Here is a 12,038-nt window from a genome sequence, read left to right as displayed (position 1 = left end):
CAGTGACTGAAGTGACTTTCCACTCAACACATTGGAAAGGATATCAGAGCGAGCTCTTATTTTTACAGGGGTAAGTTTCTAAAGAAACTGTGGTGCTGCGTCGGTGGGAGAGTATAGCAGGTAATTTAGTGTTAACAACTGGGTTGAAAACGTAAATTAGCCACCGTAAAGGGTAAAAAAGCTAAAAAAAAAAAGCTTTTTTACCCTTTACGGTGGCTAATTTACGTTTTCAACCCAGTTGTTAACACTAAATTACCTCTTATTTTTACAGTAGAAGGGCGGCATGATAAGTGAACCGCGATGGACTTCAGCATGATCATATTTGCTCAGACACCGTCATGATTAGTATGAATTTTAACAATTATGTCAGTTTGGTTATATTTTTCATCATTTCTGTTTTGTTCTGTTTTGTTTTTGAACTCTGAACTTTAAATACTATACGAGTGTTGGCTGTTTTTGATTTTCATTACCGTACGTAAGCTTGCAATCAAACTGAGCGTGAAAATCTTTAAAACTCGGAATGTCTATTTTGTTTTTCCTTTGAGGATTTTCGTATCTGCCCACGTTTTAATAACGTAAATAACGGCGCCTGGTATGTTTAAAAACCTTTCTTTGATTCTTCTGTTACTACTTGCCGGCTCGCTTGTTTCGAAATTTCACTTTCAATTATCGGAAAAAAGCTAAAAAGAAGTCCCGGAAAAGGTCGAACATGGTACAATTTGGCAGATGGCGTGACAGCTTTAGCTCAGTTCTATGCTCTATACTCTCATAGAGCACGCTCTTTCAACCAATGACAGCGCGCGTTATATCCGAACTTTATTATAACAAAATATTAAAAAGGAAAACAGAAAGCTAAGCATATTACAACGATGACGCAAAAGGAGACAAAGGTTGAGTAAAAATTAAATAAAACACAACCTCGTTCCCATGGCCTTTTCCCTACCCCCAAGTAAGGGAAAAGGCCATGGGAACGAGGTTGGAGAACGTGGTTGAGTAAAACAGTCATCAAGAAGCTTTCGCCTGAGCAGGAGCCTGAACTCCGTCACGGCTGATGTATTCACGGAGGAACAACACAACCTTACGACTCATGAATAAATTGGACGAACCGTAAAGGTCGAAAGTTCAGATTTACGACTCGTGATATATATATATATATATATATATATATATATATATATATATATATATATATATATATATACCCCTGTATGTTGAAATCGATTGAATGTTAGCTGAAACACGTGACTTAGATGTGCACCAGACCGTAACCAAACCCCCACAGACTAGAATGATCGAAAGGCTGTCGATCGTACCACGCCACTCGTATCAGACCCAAATTTTCATCGAAAAAAAATCGATGCAATGGGACGAAATCTTTTGACTGCTGCATTACTCGTTCCTCTTGTTTGTATCTTATTTTTCAAATACCAAGACGGCGATTTCACATTAATGATTTACGAAAAGATCGGGAAAGATCCCAGCGTTGCACTGCGGGGCAAAGTAGTTTGGATTACAGGCACTTCCAGCGGAATTGGTGAATATTTAGCATACGAACTGACCAAACACGGCTGTAAATTAGTACTATCTGCAAGGAGGAAGGAAAAGTTAGACAAGATCAAGAAAAAGTGCGCAGGTAAGGCGAAAAAAGGATTTAAACCTGTGCGAAGCTAGAGAATTAGGTAAAGTTTCTGTACAGCCCCATACCATTGCAAAACAAATCTGTTTTCCCAATGGAAATGTATTGTTTTTGTCATTGTTTTCTCTCTTCAAGAACTAAATGCATAATGTAGTATGGGGCTGTGCGGAAATTTTACCGCATGTTGTCATTTCGCTGCCGTTGAAGCAGATGCGAAGAATGTTACAAGAAGCGTTGCTAAAAAAAATACCTGATCAGATACATCACTGTACGCGGAACTAACTCGATTATTCCATGCCTCTTCGCATCTGCTTCAACGGCAGCGAAACGACAACTTGCTTGACACACGATCAAATAAATGATAAAAGAAAGATGCCAATTCAGTTGACCGAAGAAACGTTTCTTGAAATTGGGAAGTTATTTCAGAAAAATTCCAAAGCCGAAGTTTGAACACATGTGCTGCGAGCTCGACTCAATGTCCAAACGTTCGGGGTTTGTTTACATCAAAAGTGAAATCTAAATCTAAATCTACACTTGAAATCTAAAGCCCAAAAGATTAATTTAAATAAGTATGATTAAAAGCATAGATTCACTCATGCAGTGACCTTCATTTTAAATCTAAAAAAATTTGTCGCCGATCTAGTTTTGATTTTTCTAGTGCACATTTTACTTCAACTTCAGAAGGAAATGTTTAGTTTCTCAGGGACCAAACTAAGATTGCGTGACAGGATACCTTGAGCCGTGACTCAATGTGATGCAAAGCATCAGGGAGCACGGGCTCAAAGCATTTGAGCGAAGGCTCAAATAGGCAGATAAGTCGGGTTCGGCGAGAGATCAAGGCAGTGAGAGTGAAAGTCTTAAGGGAATGACGTAAACATACTTCTTCCATTTTTCCTGTTGTGTAGCTGCTTGTTGTTGGAAGTGATCACAGCGATTTTCTGGAAACTAACCTTACTATTACAGCTTATTACGATCATTGCTCATGCGAGCGTGGTAATCGCTAGGCTCGATTACCAGCCGTTGCCGGGTTAAATAAGACGGCGCTCCTCCCCTCTTGGAGGGTTCCATGGAAAACGCACAGTGCACAGTGTAGAAAATGAGGAGTGTGGAGAATGCGGAGTGTGGAAAACGCGGACTGTAAAAATATAAAAAAAACATATAATATGAAAGAAAAATATATTAAAATATATTCATGTATAAAGCTTTTATAAAAGAAAATATAGGTACACAGGTAATAAGGTATAAGACCCGGCATAACTCCTTCCAGTAATTATATAACCCCTTTGCGGACCCTGAAAGAGCAATTTTTTTCCGGCTCAAACATTAAGCCGGAACAATTCTAACAATTTGATATAACCTTAAATTAAATAATTTTAAATAATAATCAGTTGATGTACCTTTTTTTTTCTTATTAGTAATTCTGTTTAATTAAATCCTCTTTTATAATGACCTTGAAGTTGAGATACCAAACTTTTAAGAACAAACTTAAACATACTGGCATAAACTCAGATATCATAAACAAAAGGTCTATGGGGAACTTGGCGTACACAATTCTTCGTTTACATGTCTTGTTTGGAAAAGAGCGGGCCCTATTGTAAAGGTATGGGCGATTCCAATGGTGCGCTTTGGGACTAAATTCCCGCTATTTAATAATAATAATAATAATAATAATAATAATAATAATAATATAGCGCTCAATCCACTATTTGTCCATGGGCATGAGCTTTTTTATTTTGTTGACTTTCTTTCTCTTTCTCGCGCTTTCGCTTGATGTTTGGTGTTTCATTACAAGCGGACCACCCCACGCTTGGGTTGACATGGAATACAAACTACGGAAATGTAAAGACATATATTCATCTTTGAATGAAGAAAACTTAATTTCGATGCCGATTCACTGAAAAGAAGTTTAAATGGTTCGGACGAATGGTGGACACATTTTAGTCGAAACATTTATTATTTTAAGCTTTGTCTTAGGCATTCATTTGAGTTTTATTTATGTTGAAAATCTACATGGATGAATCATCATATATTTTGTTATTTCTATAGTTGCGTCTTTACACAATCTTAGTTTGGTGTACCTGTGGTAACACGCACATGCACAATCTCGCTCTTTGAGCCTGAGTTTCCCTTGTGAAGAAGAGCATTCGCAATAATGCTCTGGTGAAAACCAAAACCTTTTTTCGACGTCGTACAGGGTGGTGGTGACAAATACCTGTCTGCTCTAGGCGTTCAGCAAGTTAAACGGTGTGAAATCCGCGCGAAATAGTAAAAAGCGTGATGGTCGCGGCTGAGCGAGAAACGAGGGAGGGAGAGAGTGAGGGAGAGAGGTACGGGTTATGTCGGGTTCATTATGCGATCCGACCCAGGCGAACCTCGTGTTTTTTACTCCTTCGTTAGTATTGCGCACTTTGTTTTACTTACTGAGTGTGAGGAACAGGCATAATAAACACATATAAAATCACTACAATGCAAGTAATGAGTTTCTTAGCAACTGATAAGATATAAAGCATTTTGTCTAATACTTTGGGATCTGCGGTGCTAACCAAAAGATTTGCGGCTTAGGGAACGAACCTGGCGTGTTCTGGCAGAATAGCTTGTGCAGTGGAAGATGTAAAAGCTTTCGTGGAAGATGATTGAAATACAGTTTTCTTGTGTTTTGCCATCATCAGATCATCAGCCTAAACGTTGATTTACGAAGACGCCTGAGAATGCTTCTAATTTGCGTATTTGCATTTTTCATCTCCGTGTTTCGATGTGTTCCTTAAGGCTCATTTGAATCCGTCCTGAACTATAGCATTTTAACTCAATTTAGGTGCCAGTCATGATTTTTCTGCAGGGGGAAGGGGGGTGGAGAATTTCGGCTGTGTCACGATAAAATGTACTGTTTTACCCCCCTCCCTCCCCACCCAAGGCTCTGTGATATTATCATGGTCCCCCCCTAATGGCAGTCAATTTTCTATAGTCTCCCTCGCTACTAAAACCATGTGATCTCAAAAACTCCTCCTCCCCCTCCCCCTCCCCCCATCCCGCCTAAGCGGTAACTAAAGATTGTTCCTTTAGAATTAGACTCCAGTAAGAGTTTTTTTTTTGTTCGAGGACACTAGCGAGATAACTTGAGGATAAAGTTTAAAATGGTCTTTCCTATATTCTGTTGGATCGGAGGCTACCTTTTGAAAAAAGCAAAAAAAAAAAAAAAAAAAAAAAAAAAAGAGACTCTTGTTCCCCACCCCACCCCTGCTCCTTCGGTAACTGTGCTGTGTAAGTGTCATCAAGTATCGCCAACGAAACCTTTGGGAGTAAGTCGCTCGGACAGTCAACCGTCCATTGTGCCACCGAAACAATGGGACGAAAATTGTTGATTGCCGCCTTAGTCGTTCCACTTGTTTCTTACTTATTTTTCAAATACCAAGACGGCGATTTCACTTTGATGATTTACGAAAAGATCGGGAAAGATCCCAGCGTTGCACTGCAGGGCAAAGTAGTTTGGATTACGGGCGCTTCCAGCGGGATTGGTGAATATTTAGCGTATGAACTGGCGAAACATGGCTGTAAATTAGTACTATCTGCAAGGAGGAAGGAAAAGTTAGACAAGATCAAGCAAAAGTGCGCAGGTAAGGCGAAAAAAAGGTACAAACCCGTGCGAAGCTAGAGAATTTAATCAGGTTGGTTGTATTGCCGAGTCAAATTTGAATAAGTATGATTAAAAGCATCGATTCACTCATGCAGTGACCTTCATTTTAAATTAAAAAAAATTTGTCGCCGATCTAGTTTTGATTTTTTTGTGCACGTTTTACTACAACTTCAGAAGGAAATGTTTAGTTTCTCAGGGACCAAATTAAGGGCCTGTTTACATGAAGGTGGGGGACCCCAGGTAGGTGAGGTAACTCGCCTGTCCATACAATTCCTTATTTTATTTTGGTCACGTTTACATGATAGGTGGGGTGACCCGCCGAGGCGGGTTGCCCGGTCTGCCAAGTAGGGTAACCCTGTCAGCCGGGGTGACAATTTGCCATGTAAACGTGTCAAGGTGGGGTGACCCGCTTAGCCGGGGTCGAGTTCATGGCAAAAAGCTCAAAGGCGAAATATGTATGTTTTAAAACTTTGTACATTTCCTAGCCGTCTCATGGCAGAAATCGCCAGAAACCGCAACGGACATACAAGGAGTGTAAAATGTTCACATTTCGAAATATTTAGCGTTGTAAATCTACCATATTTGGTTTCCCAAACTATTCTGTACAACGTATTAAGTCAACGGTTCCTCGCGAAACCGAACACCGCGTAACACAACGCGTGACGCTTTCATGAATAAATACATATGTGTCCGAGAATTAATCTTCGCCTCTGCTCAAACTCCTTAATTGCAAGCGCAACAACAACCTCAAGAAACCTCACCCCAGCACCCTGGGGTTGTAAGATTGCATGTAAACGCGTTTCATTTTTCGACCAGTCCCTAAGACTGCGTGACAGGATACCTTGAGCCGCGACTCAATGTTATGCAAAGTTACTGAAGCTGTGAAGCATACAACGTATCAGGGAGCACGCATAGGCTCAAATAGGCAGACAAGTCAGGTTCGGCGAGAGATCAAGGCAGTGAGAGTGAAAGTCTTAAGGGAATGACTCAAACATGCCTCTTCCATTTTTCCTGATGTGTTGCTGTTTGTTTTTGGAAGTGATCACAGCGATTTTCTGGAAACTAACCTTACTATTACAGCTTATTACGATCATTGCTTATGCGAGCGTGGTAATCGCTAGGCTCGATTACCAGCCGTTGCCGCGTTAAATAAGACCGCGCTCCTCCCCTCTTGGAGGGTTCCATGGAAAACGCACAGTGCACAGTGTAGAAAATGAGGAGTGTGGAGAATGCGGACTGTAAAAATATAAAAAAAGCATAATATAAAAGAAAAATATATAAAAATATATTTATGTATAAAGCTTGTATTAAAGAAAATATTTAAAAGTACAAAAGTAATAAAGTATAAGACCCGGCATAACTCCTTCCAGTAATTATATAACCCCTTTGCGGACCCTGAAAGAGCAATTTATTTCCGGCTCAAACATTAAGCCGAAACAATTCAAACAATTTGATATAACCTTAAATTAAATCATTTTCCAGACTCCTCATTTTCCACACTCCTCTTTTTCTTATTACTTGCGTATCTTTAAATATTATTCTTTAATACAAGCTTCATACATGTATATATTTTCATATCTTTTTCTTTTATATATTTTTACAATCCACATTTTCCACACTATTTATTTTCTACACTCAGCACTCCGCACTCTGCTTTTTCCATTGAACCCTCGCGGAGAGGAGCAAAGACCGAATGCTAGAGAGCGGCGGAAATCGAGCCTAAGAAATCGTCAGCGGCGATTGAAACGATACTGTAGTAATCAGGGTTTGGGGAACTGGTACTCTCCACATAAAATTCTCAGTTATGTACTAAATTCTTAAACTTCGTCTTATAGATGTCATTTTTTTTCTTTCTTCTTTGTTTTGCAGACATTGCCACTGGTCTGGATTCGTCATTTAAAAAAGATCAAGAAATTCTTGTTCTTCCTTTGGATTTGGTGAAATATGACACACACGAGAACCTGACACAAGATGTTCTCAAGCATTTTGGGAAGGTAAAGTGAGAGTTTGAATCATTCTTGAACTAACACTAACAAGTCAGTTTTCGAAACTGTGGAAGGACATCAGATTTATCAGGAGTGGAGTGAGCGTGACGAAAACGGGGAAAATAAGATAACATTAGGCAACACTTTTGTGCTCTTTTGATGAATAAATCGCTGTAAGTAATTAACCCTTGAACTCCCAAGATCTGATTGTTAATTCTCCCCTCTAGCTGCTTCACACTTCCTTGTCAATAAGTTGCAAGAATTTGGTGTTAGATCGAGATAACAACTTCTACCTGATACATTTGAATACTCTCGTTACCAGTTTCCTGGATGGTAGATGGAAATTGAAGGGAGAAGTTACATGTGAATCACTTCTGGGATTTAAAGGGTTAATTAAGAATAAATCAAACGAGATCACCATCACAATCATCGAAGTTCAATGGCGCAACCTCATGACCAGACAACTTTGCCTTCTGAACAACATCAAAACGTTCTATCGATTTTCCACAACTTTTAAACTGAGACGACGCAAGGTTGAAAAGTGGGAATATCACCAGATATTCTCCAGCTTTAGCTATGGTATCTGGTCGTGTGACACGATTAGAAAACTTACAAGTCGGGGGGGGGGGGTTGGGATCGGGGCGGAGGATTTTTGGGGGATCACACGGTTTTAAGAGGGAACAGAGGGGGAGGGATTAGTCGGCGCCAGCGGTGTATAAAGGGGACTTTATAAAATTGACTGCCAAATAATAACTACCAATAAGGGGGGGGGGGGGGGAGTTGTGGAGGGGTCATACGAATATTACAGTCTTAAGGGGCATCAGGTATTTTTATCTTGACACAACCAAAATCTTCTAACTGTTCCAATCCCCTCCCCCTCCCCCTCCCCCTTCCCCTCTCGCTACTGCGATAAATAACAAGCGAACTCATTAAACCTGGATAAATGATAAAGAATCCTTAACAATAGCCATATTTTACATTAGATTGACATTTTAGTGAACAATGGCGGCAGGAGTCAAAATTCTTTGGTGAAGAATACTCCTTTGGAGGTTGACAGAGCACTCTTAGATTTAAATCTCATTGGAACAATCTCCTTGACTAAAGCAGTTCTTCCACACATGATTGATCGCCATGATGGACAAGTTGTTATAGTGAGCAGTATCTTGGGAAAGTTCGGTAAGGTAAAAAGTCTTCATTGTAATTATAATTTTCTGATATCAATGTATAAAATCTTGATGGTATTCTTCTTGACGGCGCAATGCAGGTTGGGAAAATAGCGCTAAATAGCGAAAGGCGCGATAGTAATGAAGGAGCGAGAAAACCGATGGAGGCTTGGGTCGAATCGGGTCAAGGGTTTATTACGCGACCCGACCCAAACCTCTTCCGCTTTTTCACTCCTCCGCCACCATAGCGCTGCTTACTATCGCAGGTTGTGGAACAGACCATGACGCAAGAGAAAAACTTCATGTGAGGATCCACTTTTTATGGGAAGTGTTTTGTTTTCTGTTTGCTCGAATCCCCTTTTACGAGAAGATTCAAATCTACGGCAATAGGGACTGAAAGTGTTTCGCTAACATGTTGAATCATTATCATTTAGGAAATACTGGTAGTACTGTGTGTCTTTTCAAATAAGATTATGATTTAAAGTAGCTTGCGAAACAACAAATCTTGATAGAAATTTTTGCATACTGAAACAAGAGGTCCAAACCGCAGTCTCTGTTGAACGCTTATTAAAGCAAATCAAAGGAATTTCAGTGTCGCTATACGGAGCGCGGAGAACTTATGAAGGAGCCTATTTGAAGGAAAAAAATAAGAAAAAGAAAAGAGCCCCAACGGTGGGAACGGGCGAATGATCAACAGCTGAACGGTTTACGTTTATCACGTTCTTGTTTGAGAGGATGGTGCAGGGATTTTTCACCGATCACAACGCGAATGACACAGTTCTTAATTAAATATGACACTCAATCAGGTGGAAATTTGTCTTTTTTTGCAGGGCACCCATTTGTGTCTACTTATTGTGCCAGCAAACATGCACTACAGGTACGAAATAACTGCAGTTTGCGCAGAATTTAAGTTCCTTGATCAAGACTGTTTATACCCATACTTTGAAAGCACTGTGCACAGTAGACTCGCAGATAAGCCCGAATGAATGGGACACAAATGTCGAGGGGAAGAAAAAGGAATAAAATGTTGAGCGAAAAGGGAATTCATCCCACATTTCTGTGTTAGCATGTGTACATAAACAGGCATATATCTATTCATTGATTATTCAATGTAGTATAGTTATCCCGAGGTAGTGAATAGATCGTGGCACTGATAGCGCAGCAATTTCCGTCTAAATTAGTTAAAATTGACTCAAATTTTGGCGGATTTTGAGCGTTATTTTCGGCACATTGCTTTTGATTCCAAAACATACTTCAAGTTTCTTTGCCAAGACGAAATACCGCATCATACCAGCCACGAACTACTATTTTAGTAGTATTTGACAAATGTTTTTCTGTATAAATAATGTGTTATCACTTTTGATATTATTTATTGATACTTTATTAGGGCTACTTTGACAGTGCGTGTATCGAGTTGGCAGAACACAACGTCCATGTACAGACTGTTCTTCCAGGACCAGTGAAGTCAGAAGTTTCTCTTCACGCTTTTACAGAGGACGTCAAAGTTGTAAGAAAATGAGACTTTGGTTGAAAAAGAATTCTGTAATTTTTGGTACGCTGTTGAGTTAACGTGTTTCACTACAAAGGAGAGAGCTTGGCCGCGTTCAAAGCGGCACGCGTGTGAAAGTCAAGTGGTTTGATCTCTCGTGCGCGTGTAACGTGCGTCTGCGCTAAATACCTGCTACGCATCGTGGGACTAACTTGTTAGCCTATGGTGCAGGAAGGTGGAAGGCGAGGCACAATAATCATTGATAATAAGACTGTGTGAAGTCCAATTCGGCCTGTAATCTTACGATTAGTGAACAAAAGTTGAGTAAAGACACATACAATTTACTGAGAGCTTTCTCTTTTCCGGCAGGAATTTAAAGATTCTCAGGATTTCTTGGACATCGCTAACAAGTTGGGAATGTCGACTGAACGCTGTGCAAGGCTAATGGCGGTAGGAATGGCGAATAACTTGGATGAAACTTGGATCTCTGAGAACCCGTCGCTAGTTATTACTTACATCAGCCAGTACTTTCCAAACTTTTACAGGTGGTATGTGTTTTTATTCGTTACAATTGAACCATCAGGGGCAGGGAGAGTCATGTAACAACGATCCTTAGGCCGCATGCGCAAAATATTATAAATATCTTGGAGCGCAAAACAAATGAAAATACCCGCAAACAAAGTAAAAGAAAAATGAAAAAAAAAAAAAAAAGAATAAAATCGTAAGAGAATGAAAAATTAGAAGAGATGATTGAATCTGATTTTTTTGGGGAGTGGCACGAGTTTTCTGGTCCAATCACAGAGCGTAGTGAAGCAAAACCAACGTAATCCTAGAGTGGTTTCCACAACAATCTCAAAAATTTCTCTTATCATACAGAGAGCTTACAGCCGATCCTTATTTCCTCTTACCCCAATGCAATCCGCAGAAATCAATAGAACTTGACTGAAAAAGAAACCCAATACCGCGTGAACTCTTGAAGGCAAGGCTCGGCGCTAAGATTTTTGTCACCTATTTCTGTTGATACGTGTCGCAGATTTGCGCGGAAAGACAGAGTGCTCTTTTAAAAAACGAATCCCATTAATCAGCTATTCTTATCCCTGCGCTCAGCTCTGTCAATTAAAACTCTTTTTAATATCTTATATTTTCAGGTTCTCCAAGAAGTTTTTGATGGAGGAAATAAAGAAAACGTGGAAAAGGAACTAGTGACAAGAAACTTTCTAGTACTAGAGACTAGTACCCAGTTTTTTTGATGTTATGACGATACGGTCCACGCCAAATAACGGTGGATTTCAGTTGTCTGATGTACCCTTTTTTTCTTATTACTTATTTTGTTTAATTAAATCCTTTTTCATAATGACCTTGAGGTTGAGATACAAAACTTTTAAGAACAAATTTAAACATACTGGCATAAACTTAGATATCATAAACAAAAGGTCTATGGGGAACTTGGCGTGCACAATTCTTCGTTTATATGTCTTGTTTGGAAAAGAGCGGGCCCGATTGTGAAGGTATGGGCGATTCCAATGGTGTGCTTTGGGCCTACATTCCCGCTATTTTCACCTTAAAAGCCGGCTCTGCGAGCTTTTTTATTTTGTTGACTTTCTTTCTCTTTCTCGCGCTTGCGCTTGATGTTTGGTGTTTCATCACAAACGGACCACCCCATGCTTGGGTTAACATGGAATACAAACTACGGAAATGTGAAGACATGTATTCATCTTTGAATGAAGAAAACTTAATTTCGATGTCGATTCACTGAAAAGAAGTTTAAATAGCTCTGACAAATGGTGGACACATTTTAGTCGAAACATTTATTATTTAAAGCTTTGTCTTTAGCATCAATTTGAGTTTTATTCATATTGCAAAACTACATGGATGAGTCATCATATATTTCGTTATTTCTATAGTTGCGTCTTAACACGATCTTAGTTTGGTGTGCTGGCGGTAACACGCATACGCATAATCTCGCTCTTTAAGCCTGAGTTTCCCTTGCTAAGAGGAGCATTCGCAATATTGCTCTGGTGAAAACCAAAACTTTTTCGACGTCGTACAGGGTGGTGGCAACAAACACCAGTCTGTTCCAGGCGTTCAGCAAGTGGAACGGTGTGAAATCCGCGCGAAATAGTAAAAAGCGTGA

General features: G+C 39.7%; 1 protein-coding gene across 2 annotated transcripts; it reads left to right on the top strand.

Moving 5' to 3' along the window:
• Nucleotides 1-1,272: 1,272 nt before the first annotated feature.
• Nucleotides 1,273-11,261, top strand: LOC113668055 (dehydrogenase/reductase SDR family member 7-like). Of its 2 annotated transcripts, none has more exons than XM_027183940.2 (7): nucleotides 1,273-1,633; nucleotides 7,137-7,261; nucleotides 8,236-8,428; nucleotides 9,246-9,292; nucleotides 9,803-9,922; nucleotides 10,274-10,452; nucleotides 11,053-11,261. In XM_027183940.2, exons 1-7 carry the CDS (start codon nucleotides 1,363-1,365, stop codon nucleotides 11,105-11,107), a joined length of 990 nt encoding a protein of 329 aa, XP_027039741.2. In that variant the 5' UTR covers nucleotides 1,273-1,362; the 3' UTR covers nucleotides 11,108-11,261. The 2 variants fall into 2 exon arrangements, with proteins under 2 accessions (XP_027039741.2, XP_089053577.1); XM_089197451.1 differs by lacking the exon at nucleotides 1,273-1,633 and adding an exon at nucleotides 4,199-5,247.
• Nucleotides 11,262-12,038: the final 777 nt, after the last annotated feature.

Source organism: Pocillopora damicornis, chromosome 2 (assembly GCF_964200805.1).
Source record: "Pocillopora damicornis chromosome 2, jaPocDami1.2, whole genome shotgun sequence".
Classification (NCBI taxonomy): Eukaryota; Metazoa; Cnidaria; class Anthozoa; order Scleractinia; family Pocilloporidae; genus Pocillopora; species Pocillopora damicornis.
Note: the sequence above shows the minus strand (reverse complement) of the source record. Positions and strands in the feature narration are given on the sequence as shown.

What these genes read in the sequence shown, in the direction of transcription:
- LOC113668055 (XM_027183940.2), top strand. Translation starts at nt 1,363, where the DNA reads ATGGGACGAAATCTTTTGACTGCTGCATTACTCGTTCCTCTTGTTTGT. An exon ending in GATCAAGAAAAAGTGCGCAG is followed by an intron (nt 1,634 to 7,136) that starts GTAAGGCGAAAA and finishes TTTGTTTTGCAG; the next exon opens with ACATTGCCACTGGTCTGGAT. An exon ending in TTCTCAAGCATTTTGGGAAG is followed by an intron (nt 7,262 to 8,235) that starts GTAAAGTGAGAG and finishes ATTTTACATTAG; the next exon opens with ATTGACATTTTAGTGAACAA.